Source organism: Mirounga angustirostris, unplaced genomic scaffold, assembly GCF_029215605.1.
Source record: "Mirounga angustirostris isolate CCGP_5_RB_7025 unplaced genomic scaffold, mMirAng1.0.hap1 SCAF_10, whole genome shotgun sequence".
Lineage (NCBI taxonomy): Eukaryota > Metazoa > Chordata > Mammalia > Carnivora > Phocidae > Mirounga > Mirounga angustirostris.
The window spans coordinates 93,976,133-94,003,665 of NW_026991718.1; the positions used below are offsets into that span (position 1 = coordinate 93,976,133).

The following is a 27,533-nucleotide window of genomic DNA, read 5'->3' on the forward strand; positions in this document are numbered from 1 at the left end:
GAATAAGGTCACATTCACAGGTAGCAGAGGATAGGACTCAAACATATTTTGGGGGCAGGAGACACAATTTAATCAATAATTATCAAAGTAAAAGATAATTCAGATAGTGACATGTGATGAATCTTGTTATTCTTTAAACAACAGCACTGAGAAATTTCCCTAGGTTTACCAATACTTTTTCAAATGCTGAAAGACAGGTTTATGAATACTTAGGTTCCTAAAAAATGGAAAAATAGATGCTCCCACTTCTCCTAAGCTCCTGATTAATGCATCCAAGTGGAGAAAGAGTGAAAAACACAGTAGTCCTCTACAATAAGTGGCAAAAACAAATATAGAGAAATCATATTCTCATAAGTATGAAAAAAAATCAGTTTATCTTTTTAAAAAAGATAACCAAAGTTTTTCTTTTACTTCATCTTACTTTAGGGTGAAAAATTTCTTTGAAGGGAACATAATATTTGAGAATGAACTTTTACCTTCATAATTCATTAATTCCTTTCTTTTTTTAAACTGTAGAGTCCCCCCAAAGAGAAATTAACATTAAATCACGTAAGTGTTTCAATTTTACACTGTTTCATGCATATATTACACTCAGATAGAGAAGAACCTTTAATTCAACCCAGTCAAACATTTCTGCTTCATTTCTCACTTGCTTGTGGGTGAGAATGTGCTCAGCTGAATGTTTCCTGCTACACTTTCTTGCTGCCTTGAATGAAATGTGGGCACCACAGAGTGGGAACAAAGGCATGTTTGCAAGTGAGAGGAATCTAGCTATTGCATGAAGTTCCTTTGAATTAGTATCTTGTACCATGTTGGGGCTGGTGGGCTACAAAGGGAACATTTTAAGGAGGGGAAAAGCCATGCTTTTAATGAACATGCTAGGAAACTAGAGGAATCTCAGGCCTGTTTAGCTGAATCCCTTGTGAACATGCATATATAATAAGTGATTTCAACTGAAACCAGTTGGAGTTCCATGACATTATCCAGCCCTTGGAAAAAAGGCCAAGAGAGGGTTGGGATTAGGGGTAAGGCTAGTCTGTCCTTTCGGTGTCATACTGAGCCATTGTTCAACATATCCACTCAGAGATTATGGATTCATGTTGGGGAATGTACTTCTGCTTGCCTCACTATTATTGATTAAGGCTCAGAATGTTAACTTGTGGGTCTTGTTTGAGAGAGGCAAATAATTTCCTTCAGGTGAAATAGATCACCAAGGTCTGGTTGCTCTGGTGCTCCTTAAACTGGTCTTGTACGTAGCACTTTTCACTTTTCTCTTCAGGGTCTTTGTGTATAGCTCCAAGTCTCCACAACCTCCCATACTCTTTGGACCAGCTTTACACTCTTACTGGTTCCCACGTCCGTGAGTTAGTATCTCTTCAACCTCTATTTCTTCCCTTATTTTATTTTTGCAGGAAAGTAATTTTGAAAAACTTTTTTGAATGGATACTTTTGATACATGTTTGGACTTTTTATCTGTATCCTTATTTTGGCGGCAGAACATCAGAAGTTATCTGTCAAACTGCCAGTAGTGTATTTTCTTGTGCCAGGACCTTGTAGGTCCTGGGGGAGGAAGCCACAGATCAAATCCCCTCAACAGCTTTGCTCTCGAATGTGGGTAGAATCAAATAAAATGCCAGAATAAAGTACCTCATTTGTTTTCATCTTGTGCTTATTTGCAAATGAGATTCTGTAATGATAGCTCTTAAAAAACAGCTTTTGGGGGCACCTGGGTGGTGCAGTTGGTTAACCACCCCACTCTTGGCTTCAGCTCAGATCTTGATCTCAGGGTTGTGAGATGGAGCCCTCCCGCCCCTCGTGGGGCTCTGTGCAGTGGGGAGTCTACTTCGGATTCTCTCCCTCTCCCTCCGCCCCTCCCCACGCTCGTGCTCACTCTCATTCTCTCTCAAATAAATAAATAAATCTTTAAAAAGGTCGCTTTTGTATGGGGGGGAGATGAATGTTAATTTTAAATAGTTGAATCTTATTTCTAAGGTACTTGGGATGATCTGAACAGCTGTGAAAGAGGCATTTAAAACCAATTCCCAGCTGTTTAGTTTTATATTTGGATTGGGGGTGCTAAGTGAGGAAATGAGTATGGGGACAGGAGGTCCCAAGGCAAGGAAAATTCAACCCTAAGGAAAATTCAGGGGTGGTGGGTGCTAAATATCTAGATTTTGGCATGCAGAACTGCGATTAAATGACTCTCATGAGCTGCAGGAAGACCGATTTTTATTCTCGCTCACCGAGATGACTACACACCACCACCAACACGGCAGATGACTGTTGGTGCTCCCCTGGGTGAAGCAATCATCCCAACCTCCCATGCCCTGTGGGCTGAGTCATCTGCTACTCCACTTCCTGGCTGAGCTGGCTCCTGGCTTCGAACCTTCCCACTATCCAGCTGGGGCCCAATTTTCGTTTCAAAAATTACAGCTTAAATGTCTTCCCGGTGGGACCTGTCCCCACACTTATTACAAAAAAATTGCTGTTACATAAACCACTCTCCTTCTTGTTCTATTTCCTGTCCCCTTTTTGCTAAGTGCAATGACTTTGCTGGTTGAGTTTCTTTAGTTGTTGTTTTTAAGAGCCTCAGACTATTGGAAACCTCTCGTCTTGCAAGTGAAGCAAAAATCTGGTGGGACTTCGGAAGGTAAAAAGTAGAATCGGTTCCCAATTTCACTGTAGAAAGGAGACAGGCCTGCTTAGTTGAGCAGTACGATGCAGGAATTTCTAATATTAACAAGGTATCTGGCAGCATATCTCCCACGGGTCCACATCTAAAGAGTGGGGTGAATTTCAAGATGAGGTGAGATATACCCTGAGTTAGATCTTGGCCTTTCAATTCTCTGTAGTTTCTCCTTTACCCCCAACTTACTGGAACTGAAATATAACTCTTTCATCCTCCAAATTCACCAATCTATCCCCAATTTCAAATGTGTTGTTCTCCATAATCTGTGCCTATCCCCAATTGGCACTTTTTTTTTTTAAGTAGGCTCCACACCTAGCATGGAGCCCAACACTGGGCTTGAACTCATGACAGTAAGATCGAGACCTGAGCCGAGAGCAAGAGTAGGACCCTTACCTGACTGAGCCACCCAGGCCCTCCCTGCCTCCCCCGCCAATTGACAATTCTTATTACACTGATACCAGTGACTAATATAGAGGCTGTCTGCAAATGGCGATGTGTCTTCTGGAGGGCAGGCTATCTACATGCAGAGCTTCTCAAACTTGTGCTTCTCAATGTTGGTACAAATCACCTGGGGACCTGTTTAAATGCAGGTTCTGATTCAGTAGGTCTGGGTGGGGCCTGAGATCCTGCATTTCTAACAAGCTCCCAGGTGATAATGCTCCCGCTGGTCCAGCAACCAGGCTTTGAGAACCGCTGCTCTAAGGCATACCTCCTATTTCAGGACAGCCGGCCTCATGAGCGAGGGCAAAGCAGACGGGGCACCTGCTCTGTACTATGGAAGGAACTATAATCTTTTTTGGCCAAGTCAGCCCCTTAGTAATCCCCTACCTGCTCTGCCCCATAACGCAACCACTAATTGTATGTGGCTCTTTAACTGTAAATTTAAATTAAACATTTTATTCCTAGTTGCATGAGCCACCTCTCAAAGGCTCAACAGCTACATGTACCGACAGCTTACCCTATTGGACAGCAAAGATGTAGGGCATTTCTATCAGTCCAGAAAGTGCTACCTGACAATGCTGGTTTTTAAGAATTCCAAAAATCTTTCTAGTTAAACCTGCTAGTTTAACGCCCACCCACTCTTTGAGCAGCAAAAACCTATGGAACACACAACAGTTCTTCTTGGATCTGCACAATATCACAAATGGTCTGATTATACTTCCATGGGCTCTGGTTCTGAACCATGGACACATGTAGAAACACCTGGCAGCCCGACACAGGTAACCAGCTAAGCCGAATCAGAACCATGGAGTGGGATGGGCACTGGGAGGCGGGAGTGGGATGGGCATTGGGAGTCTTAAATGCACCCCAGGTGATTCTAATGTGGGACCACGATGCGGAGTCCCTGCTTTAGGCCGGAGTTCGATACCATGACCTGCACTGACACGCATAGTGAGGAGGGTTAGGAAATGTTTTCTGGGCTTGTCAAAATGCACGACTTTCCGCAGCAGGAGGGGTGGAGTGTAGGGGCTGCCTCCATCCCAGCAGCCAGCAGGCTCCTTGGTTACATCTATGCACAGATTTTTTCAGTGCCTCCATTTTCCGGTGATGTCTCTGAGAAACAAGATTGAGGCTTTAAAAACTATTATTATTTTAAAAATCGGTTAAGCGACTGCCTTCAGCTCAGGTCGTGATCCTGGAGTCTCGGGATCGAGTCCTGCGTCGGGCTCCCTGCTCAGTGGGGAATCTGCTTCTCCCTCTGACCCTCCCCTCTCGCGTCCTCTCTCTCAAATAAATAAATAAAATCTTTTAAAAAAATTCTAATAGGTATTAAGCAACTGGGGCCTCTGCCCAGTGAAGTTGAGACAGTCAGGGACCTTGGGAACAAGCCCCAAGTAAAAAACCTTATGCACCTGCGGGGCTTTCTGTTGGCTGTTATTGTTAAACCGCTGCGCTTACAGAGCAGAAGCAGGATGCCGCCCCATATACAAGCTGAACCTAAACCAGTGGACTCCTCTCCAAAAAGCACGATGGGTTTGCATGAGTTGCCTGCCAATATCGACCAATCAGGACGAGGCCCTCCCAACCAATCAGGACAATGTGGCGCTCCCCCTTCTTTCCCTCATTAGCATATTGTACCTGGTGTGGGAACCTGAGTAGGAATTTTCTCTATACGAGCAGGGCCTCCACTTTGTTTGGAGAGGCCAGCCTAACTGCTCTCTGCTGGCACTGTGGAAAGCACGCGTGACATCAGCAGAGTATGTGTGGCTAGGTCTTCTGAATTGCATCAAGCTGGACCATCACAAACCCGTTTTACGATCCATGTCCAAAAAATGCCTGGAGATCTCCTTAACAAGCTGCTGATTTAATACTTACTAATATATTGTGCAGATTTTACCAATTATGACTATGATTTTTCTCTGGGAGGAGACTGCCAAAACTTAGTAAGCATTGAACCAAGCCCTGTCATTTTTCCCCAAGGAAAGCACACAGTGGGTGCAGAGATCCACTGCTCTCCCTCAATCTCAACCCCTCCAAGCCCTAATAAACATTTGTGACACCTTGTGCTGCATCAGATCATGAACTTTAAGTGTGAGCAAAGATAAAAAGTAACTCTGACCTTCTGATGGTCAGGAGACCTACAAGAAAATGAATAACCTATAATCACAATGATTGCAATGTTCTCTCTATTCTACATATTGTAACCATTTAAAATAGTCTTTGTTCCCAGATTGACTTACATGTGCAAGGGAAGTCAACTACATGAGGAGTTCTCCAACTTTGATGTATGTTAAATGGCCTCATTAAAGATGCCTGGCCTCTTTTCCAGGCCAGCAAACTAAGGTTGGGCACATTCCACCAGCCCTACTGGAAAGTTCTGACACATGTCATCTGCTCATCACTGCTTCCTGAAGCCCAGCAGTCCATGCGTCCTGTGGATCTCTTTGTTCCCCCAGATGGTAAATCCTTTGGAGTTTTTTTAGAGGTCTAGAACTCACACTACATTTGGGGCTTGGAAAGGATAAACGTATTTCCAGCCATTACCAGCAAAAAGCAGATATGTCACCTTTTCTTTGAAATGACTGTGTTTTTAGTCTCTGAAACCCTAAAAATTCTTCCTGAGCATGACAAGGGATGGGATTTTGTCAAAGAGTTTTGATTTTTCTAAGAGACGCTATCCAAATTATATACATTTAAAAAAATCCCAGCAACAGTTAAGACGGAATTCCAATTACAGGGGCACTGTAGCATCCAGAATAACTTGCTAACTCCTTTTATCTCAAAACTCATACCAGGCTTGCTGTCTTTACATAACATATATTTTAATTTCAAGAGGGAAATCATCTTTTCTCTGGTCTAAATTAATAGAATGTCTGTGTTGGCAGGGACCTCAGTGATCATGTGATCAGTCATTTGGGAGAAATTCAGATGCCCATATGACAGGACAGGACAGGACTTCTGCCCTGGGGTCCAGACCTTGCTGGCTCTGCTGAATTATGGCTTTCACAGGAAGAAGGATACTATTATGGCCACTATGTCATTATCTAGAGTTTGAAAGTTGGGTTAGAAATGTTCTCTGTTTTTAGACATGGGGATACAATATACAGTGTAGGGAATATAGTTAATAATAGGTAACAACTTTTTATGGTGACAGATGGTAGCTAGATTTATTGTGGTGATCACTTTGTAATGTATATATAATGTCTCTATATAAATGTTGAATCACTATGTTGTACACCCAAAACTAATATAATTTGTATGCCAACTACAGTTCAATTAAAAAAATGTTCCAGTTTTTATTCCACATATCACAGGACCTGTGATTGTGCAGGTAAACATAACCTGTAGTTATGCTGTGACTTCCGCTCGCTGTTCTGAGGTCTTTGGATGGTACATGTCACACTGCTGCTCAGTTGGCAATGAGAAGCTCTGAGAGACACACCTCTGGCTGCCTTCGAGCCATCAAAAGGGAGAAATCAGGCCAGAGAGCCCATGACGTGTAAAAAAATGCCAAGTGGGAACAGTCAGGACCGTGGACAGTAGTAAAGCTCAGGAGAAGAAAAAGGGACCAGGCAGTATTGGAGATGGGTCCTCACTGTTTTCCAGACCACTGAGTCACAACTGCTGACTCTCAGAAGTAAGAGTGACATATGACATCGATTTCCCTGATGACGTACTCACACTAAAGGCTCTCTTGTTCCAGAATTCATATGTATAAAGTTTATATATGTATATATAAACTTTCTGTGTAGCCAGTCAACCCATGTCAAAACACTAAAGGGACATAATTTCTTTCTGAAACAAACACTAAAATGTAGTTTAAAATTTGGATTTCTATTAGATCCCTTTTGAGAATAATGTTTACAATTCTGTTACCATGTTCATCCAAAGCCCATTGAAACCCAATGCCTTCAACTCCAATGGATTGGTTTGCTTCATTTATAACAGATTTGCTTCATTTATAATAGATGAGTGAATTTCTTGGCATGGATCTCCTTTATATATTCAAACTTGTTTTTCCTCCTAAGGCGTGTTGTGATTTAATATTCAGGTGGTAGATGAAATCCTGGCTCGAAGTCTAAAGGGCTGCCTCCACGACAGAGGGGTCTTTGCATTCAGGAAACAGGAAACTTCGCATTTGGTTGTAACATGACCCGTTTGGGTCTCACATTAGCACTGCTACCCTGGGAGCATGTTTCATGATTGGTGATGCCCCCTGTAGGGACAGAGGCTGACTGTGGCTGCATAGTGCACAGGGAGATTTAGGGAGTGATGTAGAACATCTCCTTGCTTTGGGGCACAATGCCCTTACTGCTGCCATAGGCTAAGCATAAAATATTTTATTTCTGGAAAGGAAGACTTTCCCCTCCTCCTTGCCTCCCCTCCCGACTATGCATACCAATATCTAAACCCACTTTCTGACTCTGAGCAAAACTTTTAGTGGATAGAAAAATGTGGCTTTGACCATGTCATTTTAGAGCACAGGGTATTCCCTGAGGTTCTTGTAGAAAAGCCAAAAGCCCATGTCTGAGTTAAGGTCTGGCCATAGGCACAAACCAAGCCCATGCCTGTCCCTCACCTGTCCCTCACCTGGGAGTCACAATCATTTCCCACGTGGACACTGACTGGGGCCACAGCCTGCATATGGAGGTTTCTGCACGCCGGGCAGGAGGTGTGTGGCTGACCACCGTTCTACTTTGGTTTCTTAGGCAAGAGTGTAAAGTGGGTATGCGTGATTGTTTGAAGCATTTGGGGCCTTGAAGGCCAACTCTGGTGTAAACCTTTTCTTTCTTTTCTGAGCCATGACATCTTTCTTGGATAGATTTGCATCAAAATAACCTTTTTAGATTAGAAAGTTAGCTGTACGTGGTTGTAATGTGTGAATGAGAGTTCATGGGCAGGGAATTTCTCCTGTATTCACTAGTTTCTCTTGTTGGAGGTTTTTTTTTTTCTTTTTTTTTTTTTTAAGATTTTATTTATTTGAGAGAGAGAGAGTGAGTATGCATGCATGTATGTGCGTGCATGCTTGAGTGGGGGTAGGGGCAGGGGGAGAGGGAGACTCAGACTCCCTGCTGAACAGGGAGCCCCATGGGGATCTTGATCCCAGGACCCAGGGATCATGACCTGAGCTGAAGGCAGACACCTAACCGACTTAGCCACCCAGGTGCTGAGCCACCCAGGTGCCCCTCTCTTGTTGGAGTTTATAACTAAACCTTTTTCACCTTGAATGAATTAGTGGTTGCCTATGCCCATCTCTACTGAGCTAATAACTCCACCCAGAATCTTGGCTTTCTCTCATCTCATCTTAAATCATTAACTTTGGTTTGGTTTTAGTTTAAAAGTTGTTTTTGGTAGGAAGCAAACATGCTGCAGGATAATAGAGAATGTAGATTATGGAGTTGCCCAAATTTCTTTTCTTACCTTCAGCCATTTGTAGATCTCAGTGGAAATAGAAAGAAAAAAGAATTTTGAAAGAAATAGTACACCTGTGTGTGTGTGTGTGTGTGTGTTTTGCATAAGCTGTATACCAGTAATATGGGTAGAGGCTAGTATAGGCTTTCTGGACAAAGGACATTATTTACACCAGTGGTTCTCAAAGTGGGATGCAAACCCAGCAGTGACAGCATCTGGGGGTTGGTGAGAAATGCAAATTCTTTGACCTACTGAACTGGAAATTTATATTTGATTAAGTCTCCAGGTAGTTCCGATTGGCGCTTAAATTTGGGAAGCTTGGATTTTAGACCATGAATGAATGTAGGTAAATGCATTTTTTCACACATAAAGTTGAATAGAGTATTTGACTTTTAAGCAACTGGACGGAATAATTCAACCTGACATGACAATAAATTTTTAGAGATTCTGGAACTGGTTGTTTGGACCTGTAAAAGTCAGCAAAACAAATTCTCCTAAAACTACAGCAGTGGTCATTTTGGTTCAAACCCACTGGTGGTTATAGAATTGATGATGGACAGAGCATCTGAATGTATCATCCTGCACCAAGCATGGGAGAGAGATGATACATATGATTTATGTATCAAAAAGAAGGGTACAAAAGTGAGTAGAGCACATCTTTACTTCTGCAAGAATTTAAAAGTATTAGCTTTCTGCTGAAAGCACCTTTGCGCCCAGGTGCATCTCTTTTCAGCAATGGCCTGTGGGCATGGCTCAGAATCCCTCAAAACAACTGCTGGGATCCTGAAATTCCTCGCCACACTTTATTCCAGGTTTTGTATACAGTTTTCTGGAATCAGTTACTAGATGAATTGTCTCAATAAACCAGAAGATGTGATATCTTCAAATTAAGTTTTTGATAAACAGGTTAAGTTTGAAGTCTTGAAAGGAAGAATTGTAATGTATGTATATATGCATACATTTACGTAAGTTTATGTTAGCAGGAAAACCCTGAAGTGGCATATATGCCAATGTTGTCTTAAATCTTCCCTTCCCTCCTACCTGTTGCAAAAGCAAAGACCAAAACCAAAATGAGTAGTAACTACAACTATTCACTACACTTAAAATCTCTACAACTTAGTAAGAGTGTTTGCCAAATTGAAGCTCAGTAAAAAATTAATGGGACTACTGGCCACAATTTATTAAGGAAATAAATGTTCTGAGTGCAACAGGAAGCCATCTGAGAGCTTTTGGTGGAGTTTTATTGCTCTGCACTGGGTTTTGAAACTAAGCATAAAGCTCAATGTGAATCAATTCTGGGGCATCACATCATTTATCTTACCCATGTTGCTAATCCTCTACTTGTCCATGGCTTCAGTGCCTGACTTTTTCAGCATCTCTAAGTGCTCCACATCTCTGGAGGATGATGCAATGGACACATGGCTTTTTATTTATCAGAGAAACGTTGGCTGAACCCACCCAATTCCTCCTGAAGTTGTATCATAACAGACAGCTGGATATATGGAAAGTTTTCAAAGATCCATTGGACTGTTTTCATAGAGAGTTTTGATGTCAGATAGATGGTGTGTGTGTGTGTGTTGAGCAGCCATTGCAGAAAATATAAAAGTAAATGAGACTCAGTAATTAGTATGAGCCCACACAAAATTCAACATGGAAATGTCCCATCTACTTCAAAATAGCTGATCAAAATGGGTCAGAATAATTGGATAATTAGCCTGTTAATGGGACAATCATCCAAATTTGGAAAGGTAAAAATAAATAAATCTTAGAAGGAGCATCACTAACACCAATTTCCCACTTCCAGTTTCTCCCAACAATCTGAATATTTTCATGACCAATTAGGTAAAGCTCTAAGGCTATGTTTTATTACATTTTATTGCAAGTTGGATGTTATTCCTATTTTATATACCACAATTCAAAACCATTTGGACCTTAGAATATTATCAACCCTCTCTCCCCATTTTTAAACATTTAGGCTTTTCTTTGAAGCCTGTGTGCCTAAAGTGACATAAAGAATCTCAAATCTCTAGCATTCGAATTCATGACTGTAAACTATAAACATCAGTAGCAGTAGACTTAGGAAAACATAATCACCCACCTACCCTCCAGCCAGCTCCTTTTGGAAGTAGATATAAAACATGTACCTACAAAAGGGCACTACCCCTAAAAAGGTAGGGCCAGTACTTTCCTTCAGAAGGGAGACAGAAGCCTTTTGGAAACTTCCCCATGTCGTGGCCTCTCAGGTCATCCAAAGCCACCTAACAGGTATGTGTGCTGGCAGGGGTCCTAGCAGGCCAGGACATGGTTGGGAATGTATTTTCCAGAAAAAGAGGACTTTCTGGCCGTTCCTCCTTGGGGGTCAACTAGGATGTGCTGAGGAAGAAGTGCAAACTCCAGCATCCGTCTTCCCTTGCCCCCTTATACACAAGATCACAGCCTGGGGAGTTCACCAGCACACTCCAGAAAATTGCTGAGAGGTGTGACTCTGGTGTTACTGTCAGGTATGGCCTATTGAATCAAAATTCTTCCCTTACATCCATTCTAACCCCTTCCAAATAAATCCCAGAACAGTGGGAGCAGTGAAAATAGCAACATCAGCTATCTTGTATCTTTGGAGAGCAGCTCATTTAGAACCACATTCTCAGTCGATAACTCAAGACACAATCGTGCATGGCAGGGATCTGAGCAGAAATAGGCCAAGTGCTCATTTCATATGCGAAACCTTCCCAGTTCCTAGGTTGGCAATCATTATGCATGGGAATTTTACCTTATCCCATGATTCTGTCTTTGAGAAATTTAGCATGGAACTACAGTTTCTAAAGATATCATAGAAAGCATGCTTGAAAGAAAAAAAACAATCAAGCTTCAGATCAAATGTTTTGCCTAAGACTAAAGCTAATGAAGACCAATATAAAAAGTACCAATCAGAATAATGAAAATACCCTGTCCATGTCCAGCATATATTTATAAAATGCACAAATAGAGTGGTAAAGCATTTTTAGATGTCAACACCTTTTCCCTCCAACCTGGGAAAAACATATTATATATATAACTTTTTTTTAAGTAGTCTCCATACCCAGGGTGGAGCCCAACGTAGGTCTTGAACTCACAACCCTGAGATCAAGACCTGAGGCTGAGATCAAGAGTCAGGCACTTAACCGATTGAACCACCCAGGCACCCCTAGGGGAATACATTTTTTTTACATAGTTAAACAGAAGTTGGTGCTGTGACTTACTGGCAATTTTTCTTCTGATCCCTATAAATGAATTCTGTTGCTCCAGGTGGAAACCTGGCTTGTTCACTAACCTTGGTCTACTTTTAGATCTGGGTAATTATTTCTTGGGAGTCGCTCAGGGTAAGAACGTGGCTTATTACAAGGATGTGTTAGTCTCTCTTTTCCGGAGTTAGCTTCAGGGAAGTCTGAATTTTCACATTTGAAAAGTAGTCAGATCAGACAGGATAAAGAACTTGAACGTTGCTGAACATTATCAGTAGTGCTGGAATCTCTTCCTCTCACTCCAGCTGAAAGAATTCCTAAGAGAGCATTGCATGGACTCTACAGGATGACAGATACAAAGTCCCTGTGAGATTTAGAGGAGACCCATGATTTGTGACTTCACACTTGCAATCTACCAGACATTTGCCAGCCTTCCAGGTGAGCCTACCCAGAAAGAGTAGAAGCACGAATACCTGGCCATTTCCTTCCATGCATACAGGTCAGTGCGGTTAAAACAGGCAACACTCTAGGAGAGGAAGTAAAGCGCAATGCTCAAGGAAGGATACAGAACAGAGAAGTTTATTTTACACTATCCGTCCAAGAAAACAATCTCCATAAACCAGTGCAAAATGTGCAACAGAATCAATACGTGTGTCTTAGCTCTGAGAGCCCAAATTGGTGATTTCCTCTCCCGTTCCTCCTTCGGGCAGGTGCCCCATCGGCTAACGCTGGCCTTGGTTTGCACCATTGACAGAAACATTCAACTCATTTGTAGCAGGTTATTTTTACAATTCACACCAGAATGTGTAGAAGGGACGGGGGGAAAACCATACTGAATGAATGATAAGTGATCAGTGCTTAAAGTAAATACAGGGGGCAGCAGGGGCAAGAATCCACAGTTTCAATAAATACAAGTGTAACAAGCATGGGTGGGTCTCAACTCGGTGGAATTAGTCTGCATAATAATCCAGCATCATACAAAATCTAGCAGGGCTGTTGAGCAGTGATTGGCAACAATGTTCACAATAATTTATGCCCTTGAGCGAGTCTTGCATTGAACACATTCTGTGGTTCCAAAGGTGTCAGTCAGTTCTCTGTTTTCTCCTTCCCTGGCCATCCTCCAGGATGGGAGGGGTGGAGCTGGGGCAGCTTGGTGGAGGCGTCCCATGAGGAAGGACGCTGGCCCAAGAGCCAGCTGTCAGGGTCCAGTGTACTCAATACCGAGTGGCAAATCGGGACTTTAGTGACGACGTCTGTGCAAAGTGTGCTTCTCTCCATTTTCCAAGAAACCAGTGTCTGTAACTCCTGCACGAAAAGCAGTGGTGGCCTCTGGGTCACTCCCTGTCACCCCAAATACCAAGCGACGAGCGCGCATCTCAGGGACTCACGGGCTGGGAAGCTTCTGGTGCTGACTGCCTGGCACCCCACGGATGGGGAGTGTAACCAGGGCCCCTCATCCAAAGGCCTCAGGCAGGCTAGAACTATTGCTTGAGAGACTAGAAGGAACCTAGTGAGAAAAAGATGATCCTAATGGCTATGGGGGAAGCTGTCTTCTTCCTTGAAAGCCTCGTGCCCCCTAGGTAACGCCTACAGGACTTCCGGGAGGCGTCCACGGATATGAAACATCACGCATGTGTTCTTGGTGGCCCCGCCCACGTGTTCCTCTACTAAGTGCCAAATCCATGCATATTCTACCATGCCTGGGATATGATCCCAGAACACATGGCAGGGACAACCTGTGGATCGTCTGTTAATCCAGAGCCCAGTGAAAGAAGATTTAAGAGAAGCTCTCCGTCTCTGGAAGAAAAGGAAGAAAAGGGGGAAGCCCCCCCCCAAGTAAAACAACCTCCCCAAACCCAGTCACTTAGGCATTACCTCAAAACATAATGAAATCCCGAACACTCCCTAGCATCGATATACCCTCTTCTCCTCTCTATTCCTTTGACAGTCTCAGGTCATAAATTAGGTTTGTCTTCCATCCAATAACTTAAAAAAGGAGGAGGGATTGTAATAAGTTTTGCCTGGCTTGGGCCAGTTAGCAGCCAGTTTTGTTTTTGTTTTTGTTTTTTGTTTTTTTCCTAGAATCTCAGTCACTGTTCAAAAATGGAGCTTGAAAATTCACGCGGATGTCAGAGTCTTCACACGGAGGAGACAGGAAGGGGTGGGTGGGAGGAAACCAGGGAGGAGGAGGGGGAGCAGGGAGGGGAGGGGACAGCCTGGGCCACCGAGGCAGGAGCAGAGGCCTGTGACCAGCGCGGGAGAGCCGGAGGCCCCGGCCCCGGGTGGGGCCCGCGTGACTCGGGGTGCGGCTGGATCTTGTATTGCACAGAAAAGGAGGCCCAAGGCTCGGCGGGCGGCCGGCCGGGTCAGTGGTCCCCGCACATGGGCAAGTTCACAAACGTGAACACGTTGAACTCCGTCATGATGGAGAAGCACAGGAATACGCCGTACAGGAAAAGGCATCCGCACCCGAGCTTCTTGTCCAGCTGCCACTTGTTCAAGTGAACGCCAAACACCTGCAACACACACAGCGGGGTCAGAGGGTCACGGGAAGAGGAAGCACGGCGGGGGGGGGGTGCTTTGCGGGGGGCTGGGGGAGGGGCCGCCAATGTCTTGCAGGGCACCGAGTGTCTCTGAGCCTCTCAAGCCCATCGCTCACGTTTTGGAAACTCAGAACACTGAAATCAAGAAGAAGGGAATTCAGAACTTTAAAATAACTTTAAAAAGTCATAATGATGGGACCAATCGACTCAGGTACCGCGGCCACCACACTTGCCCTGGACTCCAACGCAGCACTGCTCTGTGCCCGAATCACCTGTTCTGACTCTTCACCCTTTTGTCCCCAAGCAGCCCCTGGCTCTTCCTGAGGATGCATCTCTTCCATTCCCATGCCTGGAGGCAAGGGAGTTGTACCCCTTGCTCCTCACTGCTGCTTCCCCCAAAACACCCAGCTTGGAATCTAAAGCCTTCCAACAGTCACACTCCATCCCACCTGGCTACAGTCCACACTGCAAACCCGGCCTCTCCCACTCCCCCTTCCCCAGATCCCAGAGTCCCACTCACTGCCACTCCTATCTACAGCACCCAGACGCCCTTCCCTGCGATTTCACCATCCATGGAGAGGATCTTCCCAACACCTGTCCTCCACCCCATTCCCACCCTGCACCTGCACTGCACCCACTAGTCTCATGTGGCTGCACAAATTTGAACGTAAGTCAAATAATATTAAAAACTGAGTTGCTCAGTTGTACTAGCCACATGTCACGTGCTCCATATCCACACATGGCCAGTGGCTGCTGTCAGGGCAGGTGCAGGTGCAGGCCACCAGACAAGTTCTGCTGGACAGCCACGCAGCCGAGAGCCGGCAATGAGCAAGAACAGAAACGACTCTATGCTCTCACTGTCCTTCATCCGCTCTCTGACTGCCATCTCCTCTTTCCATCTTTGTCCATCTGGTACCCTCCCTCCCACAACTCTGCAGACCTTCAGGACTGAGAATTCACAGCTTCCACCACCATTCCGCTGCATGCCACCCCCTGGACCCACCCCTGTCCCATCTTACCCTGCCAAAATCCCACCAGCAATCACTAGAACCACCCCTGGCATCCACCACATTCACTGGCCTCTCTGGCGCTCCCATGGCGGAGCCACAGCCTTGGGTTCAAGCCCAGCTTCCAGGGACTCCACATTGCTTCCGTGCTGCTGACCCAGGCTGGAGGGAAATGCCTGGCCATGCCGAAGAATCTCACTTTAAATTCAAGCCTACAGGGGGCGGAGCAAGATGGCGGAGGAGTAGGAGACCTGGATTTTGTCTGGCCTCAGGAATTCAGCTGGATAGGGATCAAACCATTCTGAACACCTACGAACTCAACAGGAGATCGAAGAAAAGAATAGCAACAACTCTCTGAACAGAAATGCAACCACTTTCTGGAAGGTAGGACGTGCGGAGAAGTGAATCCGAGGCGATATTTGGGAGGATAGATGGCGGGGGGGGGGGGGGGGGGGGGGGGGCTCCGTCGGCCGCTTCTGGCAAGTGATAGAGCCGCAGAGCACAAAATCGGAACTTTTAAAAGTCTGCTCCACTGAGGGACGTCGCTCCAGTGGCTAAGCAGGGGGTGGAACACTCACGGGACAGTGTGGTCTCAGGACCCAAGGGGTCACAGAAAGACCGGGGGTGCCTGAGTGCGGCAGAGCTCCCAGGTATCGGAGCAGGGAAGCCGGCTGCAGAGGCGGAGCCCAGGCGCGGGCTCTCAGCTCGGGGTTGCCATAAACCGTAATCCGCGGCACAGTCGGGCCCCTGCTCCTCCAGCAGGGACCCAACAAGCGGCAGATCCGGGGAGACTCACCTTCCTCCCCCGGGAGGAGCGGCGCGGGAGTGCACCGCAGGGATCTGCTGGGTTTGGAGACTACACACGGGGTCGGGTGCCAGAGACAGAAACGCTCAGTCACAGGCCAGGTGAGCACGGAGTGACTGACTGCTTATCTCTGGGGGCTCACTGAGGAGTGGGGCCCTGAGTTCTCAGCTCCTCCAGGGCGGAGATTGGGAGGCCGACATTTTCACTCTCTGCCTCCAAAGCTGTACGGAAAGCTTGCAGGGAACAAAAGCTCCCTAGAGCAAACCCAAGCAGATTACCTAGCCCTGACCGGGCAAGGGCGGGGCAGTTCCGCTTCCAGCAAAGATATTTGGGAACCATGGCAACAGGCCCCTCCCCAGAAGATCAGCAAGAACAGCCAGCCAAGACCAAGTTTACCGATCAATGAGAACGGCAGAACTCCAGCGCTAGGGGAATACTGCACATAGAATTCATGGCTTTTTTACCATGATTCTTCAGTCTTTCAAAGTTAATTTTTTTTTAACTGTCTTTTTTTTTTTTTGAATTTTTCTTTTTCCCCTTTTCAACCAACATCTTATCAATCCCTTTTTTAAAAAACATTTTTATTTTTCATTTTTAGAGTCATATCCTATCCCTTCATATTAGTTACCCTTATTTTTGGCATATATATATAAGTTGTTCTCTCTTTAAAATTTTGAGATAGTTTCTTCTAACAGATCAAAATGTACCCTAAATCTCTAGTGTATGGTTTTGTTCTACTCTCCTGCCTGATCACATTCTCTCCTTTTTTTCTTTCTTTTTGTTTAAAATCCTCTTTTCTTTTTTCAAACAACTTCTTATCAATTCCTTTTATAAAATTTTTTTTATAAATTTCATCTTTACAGTTATATTCCATCCCTTCATCATATCAACCCTTATTTTGTACATATATAAGTTTTCTTTCTTTAAAATTTTGGGAGGCACTTTCTTCTAACAGACCAAAATACACCCCAAATCTAGTGTGTGGCACTGATCTATGCACCAGCCTGATCATATTTGATCATATTCTGGTTTTTTTTGTTTTGTTCTGTTTTTTTTTTTCCTGTTTTTATCTTTTTCTTTTTCTTTTTTCTTTCTTTCCCTTTCTTTTTCCCCTGGCTTCAGGTTTTTTCTGATTTGTTTAGAGTATATTTTCTGGGGACGTTGTTACCCTGTTAGCATTTTGTTCTCTCATTAATCTATTCTCCTCTGGACAAAATGACAAGACGGAAAAAATCACCTCAACAAAAGAACAAGAGGTAGTACCGACTGCCAGGGACCTACTCAATACGGACATTAGTATGATGTTGGATCTAGAGTTCAGAATCATCACTTTAAAGATACTAGCTGGGCTTGAAAAAAGCATGGAAGTTATTAGAGAAACGCTTTCTGGAGAAATAAAAGAACTAAAATCTAACCAAGTCAACATCAAAAAGGCTATTAATGAGGTGCAATAAAAAATGGGGGTGCCAACTGCTAGGATAAATGAGGCAGAAGAGAGAATCAGTGATATAGAAGACCAAATGATGGAAAATAAAGAAGCTGAGAAAAGGAGAGATAAACAACTACTGGATCACGAGGGCAGAATTCGAGAGCTAAGCGATACCATAAGACGAAACAACATTAGAATAATTGGGATCCCAGAAGAAAAAGAAAGAGAGGGGTAGGAGGTATATTGGAGCAAATTATAGCAGAGAACTTCCCTAATTTGGGGAAGGAAACAGGCATCAAAATCCAGGAGGCACAGAGAACCCCTCTCAAAATCAATAGAAATAGGTCAACACCCCGACATCTAATAGTAAAACTTACAAGTCTCAGAGACAAAGAGAAAATCCTGAAAGCAGCTCAGGAGAAGAGATATGTAACCTACAATGGTAGAAACATTAGACTGGCAACAGACTTATCCACAGAGACCTGGCAGGCCAGAAAGGACTGGCAGGATATATTCAGAGCACTAAAGGAGAAAAATATGCAGCCAAGAATACTCTATCCAGCTAGGCTGTCATTGAAAATAGAAGGAGAGATAAAAAGCTTCCAGGACAAACAAAAACTAAAGGAATTTGCAAACACGAAACCAGCCCTACAAGAAATATTGAAAGGGGTCCTCTAAGCAAAGAGAGACCCTAAAAACAACATAGACCAGAAAGGAACACAGACAATATACAGTAACAGTCACCTTACAGGCAATACAATGGCACTAAATTCATATCTTTCAATAGTTACCCTGAATGTAAATGGGCTAAATGCCCCAATCAAAAGACACAGGCTATCAGATTGGATTAAAAAACAAGACCCATCGGTATGCTGTCTGCATATTGAAAGTGAGGGGGTGGAAAACCATTTACCATGCTAATGGACACCAAAAGAAAGCTGGAGTGGCAATCCTTATATCAGACAAATTAGATTTTAAACCAAACACTGTAATAAGAGATGAGGAAGGACACTATATCCTACTTAAAGGGTCTATCCAACAAAAAGATCTAACAATTGTAAATATCCATGCCCCTAACATGGGAGCAGCCAATTATATAAGGCAATTAATAACAAAAGCAAAGAAACACATTGACAACAATACAGTAATAGTAGGGGACTTTAACATCCCCCTCACTGAAATGGACAGATCATCTAAGCAAAAGATCAACAAGGAAATAAAGACTTTAAATGACACACTGGACCAAATGGACTTCACAGACATATTCAGAACATTCCATCCCAAAGCAACAGAATACACATTCTTCTCTAGTGCCCATGGAACATTCTCCATGGATTTAGGACCTGATTTAGGACCTTAGGATTTAGGTCCTAAATCAGGTTTCAACTGGTACCAAAAGATTGGGATCATTCCCTGCCTATTTTCAGACCACAATGCTTTGAAACTAGAACTCAATCACAGGAGGAAAGTTGGAAAGAACTCAAATACATGGAGGCTAAAGAGCATCCTACTAAAGAATGAATGGGTCAACCAGGAAATTAAAGAAGAATTTAAAAAATTCATGGAAACCAATGAAAATGAAAACACAACTGTTCAAAATCTTTGGGATGCAGCAAAGGCAGTCCTAAGAGGAAAGTATATAGCAATACAAGCCTTTCTCAAGAAACAAGAAAGGTCTCAAGTACACAACCTAACCCTACACCTAAAGGAGCTGGAGAAAGAACAGCAAATAAAGCCTAAACCCAGCAGGAGAAGAGAAATCATAAAGATCAGAGCAGAAATCAATGAAATAGAAACCAAAAGAACAGTAGAACAGATCAACGAAACTAGGAGCTGGTTCTTTGAAAGAATGAACAAGATTGATAAACCCCTGGCCAGACTTATCAAAAAGAAAAGAGAAATGACCCAAATCAAGAAAATCATGAATGAAAGAGGAGAGATCACAACCAACACCAAAGAAATACAAACAATCATTGAATCTCAGATCTGTACCTCTGAAACAAATAATGCAATATATGTTAAGAAAGAAAAAAAGAAGAAGAAGGTAGCGGGAGGGGAAGAATGAAGTGGGGGAAATCGGAGGGGTAGATGAACCATGAGAGATGATGGACTCTGAAAAACAAACTGAGGCTAATAGAGGGGAGGGGGGTGGGAGGATGGGTTAGCCTGGTGGTGGGTATTGAGGAGGGCACATTCTGCATGGAGCACTGGGTGTTATGCACAAACAATGAATCATGGAACACTTCATCTAAAACTAATGATGTAATGTATGGGGATTAACATAAGAATAAAAAAAAAAGAAATACAAACAATCATAAGAACATATTATGAGCAACTCTATGCCAGCAAATTAGATAACCTGGAAGAAATGGAGGCATTCCTAGAGATGTATCAACTACCAAAACTGAACCAGGAAGAAATTGAAAACCTGAACAGACCTATAACCACTAAGGAAATTGAAGCAGTCATCAAAAATCTCTCAAAAACAAAAGCCCAGGGCCAGATGGCTTCCCAGGGGAATTCTACCAAACATTTAAAGAAGAATTAATACCTATTCTTCTGAAACTGTTCCAAAAAATAGAAATGGAAGGAAAACTTCCAAACTCATTTTATGAGGCCACCATTACCTTGATCCCCAAACCAGACAAAGACCCCATCAAAAAGGAGAATTACAGGTCAATATCCTTGATGAACATGGATGCAAAAATTCTCACCAAAATACTAGCCAATAGGATCTAACAGTACATTAAAAGGATTATTCACCACGACCAAGTGGGATTTATCCCTGGGCTGCAAGGTTGGTTCAACATCCGCAAATCAAACAACGTGCTACAATACATTAACAAAAGAAAGAACAAGAATCATATGATCCTCTCAATAGTTGCAGAAAAAGCATTTGACAAAGTACAGCATCCTTTCTTAATCAAAAGTCTTCAGAGTATAGGGATCGAGGGTACATACCTCAATATCATAAAAGCCATCTATGAAAAACCTACAGCGAATATCATTCTCAATGGGGAAAAACTGAGAGCTTTCCCCCTAAGGTCAGGAACGCAGCAGGGATGTCCACTATCACCACTGCTATTCAACATAGTATTAGAAGTCCTAGCCACAGCAATCAGACAACAAAAAGAAATCAAAGGCATCCAAATTGGTAAAGAAGAAGTCAAACTCTCACTCTTTGCAGATGATATGATACTTTATGTGGAAAACCCAAAAGACTCCACCCCAAAACTGCAAGAACTCATACAGGAATTCAGTAAAGTGGCAGGATATAAAATCAATGCAGAGAAATCAGTGGCATTCCTATACACCAACAACAAGACAGAAGAAAGAGAAATTAATGAGTCGATCCCATTTACAATTGCACCCAAAACCAAAAGATACCTGGGAATAAATCTAACCAAAGAGGCAAAGGATCTGTACTCAGAAAATGATAAAATATTCATGAAAGAAATTGAGAAAGACACAAAGAAATGGAAAAACGTTCCATGCTCATGGATTGGAAGAACAAATATTGTGAAGATGTCAATGCTACCTAGAGCAATCTACCCATTCAGTGCAATCCTCATCAAAATACCATCCACTTTTTTCAAAGAAATGGAACAAATAATCCTAAAATTTGTATGGAACCAGAAAAGACCCTGAATAGCCAGAGGAATGTTGAAAAAGAAAAGCAAAGCTGGCAGCATCACAGTTCCGGACTTCCTGCTCTATTACAAAGCTGTCATCATCAAGACAGTATGGTACTGGCATAAAAACAGACACATAGATTAATGGAACAGAATAGAGAGCCCAGAAATGGACCCTCAACTCTATGGTCAACTCATCTTTGACAAAGCAGGAAAGAATGTCCAATGGCAAAAAGACAGTCTCTTCAACAAATGGTGTTGGGAAAATTGGATAGCCACATGCAGAAGAATGAAACTGGACCATTTTCTTACACTGCACACAAAAAAAGACTCCAAATGGTTGAAAGATCTCAATGTGAGACAAGAGTCCATCCAAATCCTAAAGGAGAACACAGGCAGCAACCTCTTCAACCTCAGCTGCAGCAACTTCTTCCTAGAAACATCGCCAAAGGCAAGGGAAGCAAGGGCAAAAATGAACTATTGGGACTTCATCAAGATAAAAAGCTTTTGCACAGCAAAAGAAACAGTCAACAAAACCAACAGACAACCGACAGAATGGGAGAAGATATTTGCAAATGACATATCAGATAAAGGAGTAGTATCCAAAATCTATAAAGAACTTATCAAACTCAACACCCAAAGAGCAAAGAATCCTATCAAGAAATGGGCAGAAGACATGAACAGTCATTTTTCCAAAGAAGACATCCAAATGGCCAACAGACATGAAAAAGTGCTCAACATCACTTGGCATCAGGGAAATCCAAATCAAAACCTCAATGAGATACCACCTCACACCAGTCAGAATGGCTAAAATTAACAAGTCAGGAAAGGACAGATGTTGGCGGGGATGCGGAGAAAGGGGAACCCTCCTACACTGTTGGTGGGAATGCAAGCTGGTGCAGCCACTCTCAAAAACAGTATGGAGGTTTCTCAAAAAGTTGAAGATAGAGCTACCATATGATCCAGCAATTGCACTACTGAGTATTTACTCCAAAGATACAAATGTAGGGATCCGAAGGGGTACGTGCACCCCGATGTTTATAGCAGCAATGTCCACAATAGCAAAACTGTGGAAAGAGCCAAGATGTCCATCGACAGACGAATGGATAAAGAAGAAGTGGTATATATATACAATGGAATATTATGCAGCCATCAACAGGAATGAGATCCTGCCATTTGCAATGACGTGGATGGAACTGGAGGGTATTATGCTGAGTGAAATAAGTCAATCAGAGAAAGACATGTATCATATGACCTCACTGATATGAGGACTGCTTAATCTCAGGAAACAAACTGAGGGTTGCTGGAGTGGGGGTTGGGGTGGGAGGGATGGGATGGCTGGGTGATAGACACTGGGGAGGGTATGTGCTATGGTGAGCACTGTGAATTGTGCAAGACTGTTGAATCACGGATCTGTACCTCTGAAACAAATAATACATTATATCTTAAGAAAAAAAAAAAAGAAGAAGATAGCAGGAGCAAGAATGAAGGGGGCAAATTGGAGGGGGAGACGAACCATGAGAGAGGATGGACTCTGAAAAACAAACTGAGGGTTCTAGAGGGGAGGGGGGTGGGAGAACGGGTTAGTCTGGTGATGGGTATTAAAGAGGGCACGTTCTGCATGGAGCACTGGGTGTTGTGCACAAACAATGAATCATGGAACACTACATCAAAAACTAATGATGTAATGTATGGTGATTAACATAACAAAAAAATTAAAAAAAAAATTCAAGCCTACAAACGTCAAGTGGGCCATTTATGGCAATCATCCCACATTTCCCTAAGTGCACTGTTTTCCCCTTCTTTGGATGGTGTTTCCAGCCTCTCCCCTCTTCTCAGAACCCCACACCGCCTTCTCTACCTTCACTCTCAGCACATGACCATGTTCCATCCACAGAGCTCCCAACACCAGACCCACTTGCTTGCCTTCTCTCCTGCTAGTGAGGCCCCTCTGCCCATGGCCCTGTCCATGGTCCACTCCTTCACATACAATCCCACCCCCCCACCATTCAAGAACATGGCCCCAGCAACTGCCCTCCTTTCATCTCCATCTCCCCACCCCACCCCTGGATTACTCCAGCCAGGATACCAGAATGCTGCTACTTCTCTCTTAAAAAACAACTACATTTTTTCTCTCCTTTCTTTATAGCAAGATGACTTGAAAGAGTTGTAAATACCACTGTGTCCAATTTCTCTCCTTCCATTCTCTGTGAACTTGTCCTACTCAACCTTCTGCCTCTTTGCCCCACACAACCACACTCTCATCAAGATCATCCATAACGTTGTATTGCTAACTTGAATGGCCAATGCTCAGGACTCATCTCCCGTGACAGAGCCTATCACTCCCTCCACCCTGAAATACCTTCTCCACTTGGCTTCTAGATGCCATACTTTCCTGGTTTTTCTCCTACCTCTCTAACAGCTCATTCTGTTTCTTTTGGTGTTTTATTATCATCATCCTGACCTCTAACTACCAGAGGGCACCAAGACTCAGACTTTGGGCCTCTGCTCTTTTCTATTCTTGCTCACCCCCTTGCTGCCTGCATCTAATTGCTCGGCTTTAAATACCATCCACATTCTGGGGCCTCCAGCTTGGACGTTTCTTCTGAACTCAGAGTCATCTTTCCAGTGGTTTTTTGACTCTCCCTTGGGTGTTGAACAGGCACTGCAAGCTCAAGATGTTTGAAATTGCTCTTCCCCTACTCCTGACAAATCTACTTCTCTTCCATCTTCCAGCAACCCCATTTCAACATCCCAGGTGGTGGCTAGCCCCATCTCCTACAGGTTGTACAAATGTAGCTGTAAGCATGCACTCTGATGTCGGATGGCTTGCCCGTTCATTCATTTGGTGTCAATTTCTCTAGAGGCCTCAGATGTTCATCTTTGTAATGGGGTTGATGTAGTGTCTATCTGGTGGGCATGTGGTGAGCTCCAAATGGGAAAATGTATGCAAAGCATTGAGCACAATGTGTGGCTATGACAGGTACCATAAGCCTAAGTCACATGAGACCCAAAGAACCTCCTAAGCTACAGAACAAAGGATTGCATAGATTCTCACTTTTGTGTAAGGCAGCATTTGCTTTAGCAAATCCTTGACATCTGACTCACAGCCTGATCCTGTCGATGACCTTCAGCTTCCTGTCTGCTCTTCTGAATTCCTATTCTCTAGCATATGGATGTTCACATGCCAGTGTAATTCAATGACTGTTTCCTTGAAAATTTTAAGAAGAAACACATTGCGTCTCAATGTTTTCTAATGTGAAAATTCAACTGCATACTTGTATGTTAACAGATACTTCATGTGGACCAGTCCATGTGTTGGTGTGAATCAATTTCCACCAAAACATGTCAGCTGAGTTGGAATATCAAATTATACAAGTAGATATAATGGCCAAGATAGCGGAATGGCATAAAAGTATATTGTCAGTAAAACAATGTGTTCTTAGTCTCTGAGTATTGGTCAAATCCATGGATTTATGGAGATGCTTATTAACCTGGAACAGATAATTGGAATCTACCCTTCTCTTGACTAATCTTGCAGAAAAAGTGGTATCTCCCCTTTGCTTTTGATAAAATGGCTTGGGCTTGGCATGAGGCAGGACCACGCTTCTCAGAAGAGGGCTGGCTCCTTTCCTAAAGAGGGAAGGCTTTCTAGTGAGTTGCTAGGATCCACTTCTAAAGGAAACAGCCATGAAGGAGATGGGACATCTGGAGGCCGATTGTCCCCATCCACCCGGAGGCCAAGCCCATCTGTTGTCCAAACAAACTCTGTAGCCAAAGAACTCAAGGGTGGGAGTGGAGGTAAGGGGAGAGGAGTCACAGGAACTGGAGAGGGGAAGGAGCTATAGCCCTACCGTGACAAAGACGGAGGCCAGGAGTAAGCCCACGGAGTAGATGAGTCCTCTGCTGTTTAGCCGAATCTGTAAGAAAGGATGCATTGTTAGGCTTCTAAAAAGGCATCTGTTCAGTGCAGGGGCTGAAGCAACTCTGAATAGTGGTCAGTGCAAATCTCTGTTTTAGGATGGCAAACAAAAGGGAGCTTCGACAGCCATGCTCTGCCTCTGGGAGCAGGGACGTGCACCTTCCTAGGACAGCCAGGGGCTCCCTTGTCTAGTCCCCTCTCAGTCCAACCCCATTCATCCCTCCAGAGGCAGTGCCCACTGGGCTGCCCCATGGCCACTTGAATTCCCTGTCGTGTGTGGCCTGATTCTTGGTGCCCACAACACTTCCCTGTGGACCTGGCCTCCAGGGAGCATTCTTGACATACAACTTTTAGGATAAATCTCGTGACATGAGGGATGCGAGCAATATTTTGAAAAAATATTACTAAACTTTTTATCTCTTTTGCATTAAATTGTCTGTGAACTGCCCCCAGACTTGATGGGAAGAGATGGATGAGTCTTGCTCTTGTAAGCAAGCAAAGAAGATAAAAGAGTTAACATTCCATTCCTGATATTCGTAAAAGGATTTTGTTTTGTCTTTCAGAGTAAGACAGTGGGGTTAGCTGCCAAACACTGAAGAGAAAGAGAGAAACAATTTTTGGAATTCTTATAAAATAGCGCTGTCCAGTAGAACTTTCTGCCATAATGAAAATGTCCTGTATCTGTGTTGTCCCATATGGCAGCCATTAAGCACATGTGGCTCATACAACTGAACAAAAATTTTAATCTTATCTTCAATTAATTCAGATTTACATTTAAAGAGACACATGTGATTAGTGGCTGCGGTATTGGGCAGGGCCCAATATTTAGAGGCCAACCGGGCCAAAAAATATTACAGAGTTTCTTTCATAGTGTAGAGAAGATGTCCCTTCTGCCTTGTCCTAGGTCAAGGTCATGAGGTAGGCTACCCTGAAATAGGAAGTATGCCTTAGAGCAGCCATGCTCAAAGCGTCCTCCCTGGACCAGCATCACCTGGGGTCTTGTTAGAAATGCAGGAACTCAGGCTGCACCCAGACCTCCTGAATCAGAAACTATGGGGATGGGCCCATCCAAGTGTTTTAATAAACCCTCCAGGTGGTTCTGATGTGTGAGAAAGTTTAAGAAACACTGACTTTAAGCCACTACTGAGGCTAAATCCACTTCTGATCTCCATGGGTTTTGGGGCTGGGACTCTGACATTCATTTTCACCAGTTCTCTTGGAAAGTCTTATCTGCATGGAGGTTTGGGGACCATAGAGCTCCCCACCAACATACACTGTCCTGCTGGGAGTCAAAGGCTCCATCTGTATCCACAGGAAGGAAAAGCAAGGCAGGTTGATCATTTCATTAGAGAACTGAGTGGTTATTAGTAGAAGTGGTTTGGGGCCCTTCTGACAAGGCTCAAGGCGCCTCTTGCCACCCTTTTACCAGTTCAACCCTGGGGTGTAGGTATGGGAACATGTGGGTGTCTCTGTAGGTGGGTGTGTTCGGTTTACCTTTTGGTGACAGGAAACTCCATGCCCTTAACAGTCAAAACCTTTGTGTGGGGACCCAGGAGCATAACATATCTCTTTATGTAATGTTCTGACCCTCTCCCCTGCTGGCACAATCCATGTGAGCCAACCATCTGCTGAACTGCAGCTGGAAATTATTCCCAGCCACCAAATGCCTTTTTAAGAGCAAAGGACTCAAATCATCTCTCTCAGAAACCCTTTTGAACTCTTAATTGTCAACATTGCATGGATTCTGCTAAGCACGTGGCCAGTGCATTCCCAGCCCAGCTCACCCTTTGAGCTCTAGGGTTGAATCCTTGTCAGCAACAAGAATTGAGTAAAGTGATTTCCTGCCCCTAGGAAACCAAGAGCCAGTGACAGCCAAGCTCTAAGCAGGAAAATTCTCTTTGGCCAAGCCTTCTGTCTTCAAAATCAATCATATTCAATTAGAGTTTTGGAACTTTACTCTTCCTCCACTGACATAAAATCTCAAACAGTGGTGCTTCTAAAATTGTAAATCTGGCTCCAAAGACTAAGGACAACTGACTTGGTGGGGTTTCTGAGTATTTTTTACGTTTTCACCTTTTCCTCTGCAGTGTCCCTTTGGTAACAGATTGCCACATGCACCCAGGGGTTACTTCTGTTTTTTTCATTCATTACAGACCGGGACTCTCAAAGCCTGTATTGATTCCTTGCTATCTGAATCCCCACCTCCACATGTACATGACAGTCAGGAATTAGGTTTCCTTCAGTTGCCTGTGGGTCCAACTTGAACATCTCCCAATCACTGGAGACTATGGATGGTTTGGGGCAAGAGTTGGCCAACAAAATCTGGCCCATCGCCTGGTTTTGTAGATGAAATTTATTGGAGCTCAGCTCATTCATTTGTATATTGTCTACTTCTGCAGTGGCAGAGTCGAGAAGTTTCATAGAGACCATATGGC

General features: G+C 43.7%; 1 protein-coding gene across 1 annotated transcript in view; it reads right to left on the minus strand.

The window, feature by feature from the left end:
* Positions 1–12,329: 12,329 nt before the first annotated feature.
* SLC24A3 (solute carrier family 24 member 3) overlaps positions 12,330–27,533 on the minus strand; it is a 495,689-nt gene continuing 480,485 nt past the window's right edge. Inside the window, exons 16-17 of the mRNA XM_045885360.3 lie at positions 25,031–25,096; positions 12,330–14,276 (exon numbers count right to left, since the gene is read on the minus strand). Coding sequence (XP_045741316.2) covers positions 14,127–14,276; positions 25,031–25,096 — 216 coding nt within the window. The 3' untranslated portion in view covers positions 12,330–14,126. The remainder of the gene's footprint in view (positions 14,277–25,030; positions 25,097–27,533) is intronic.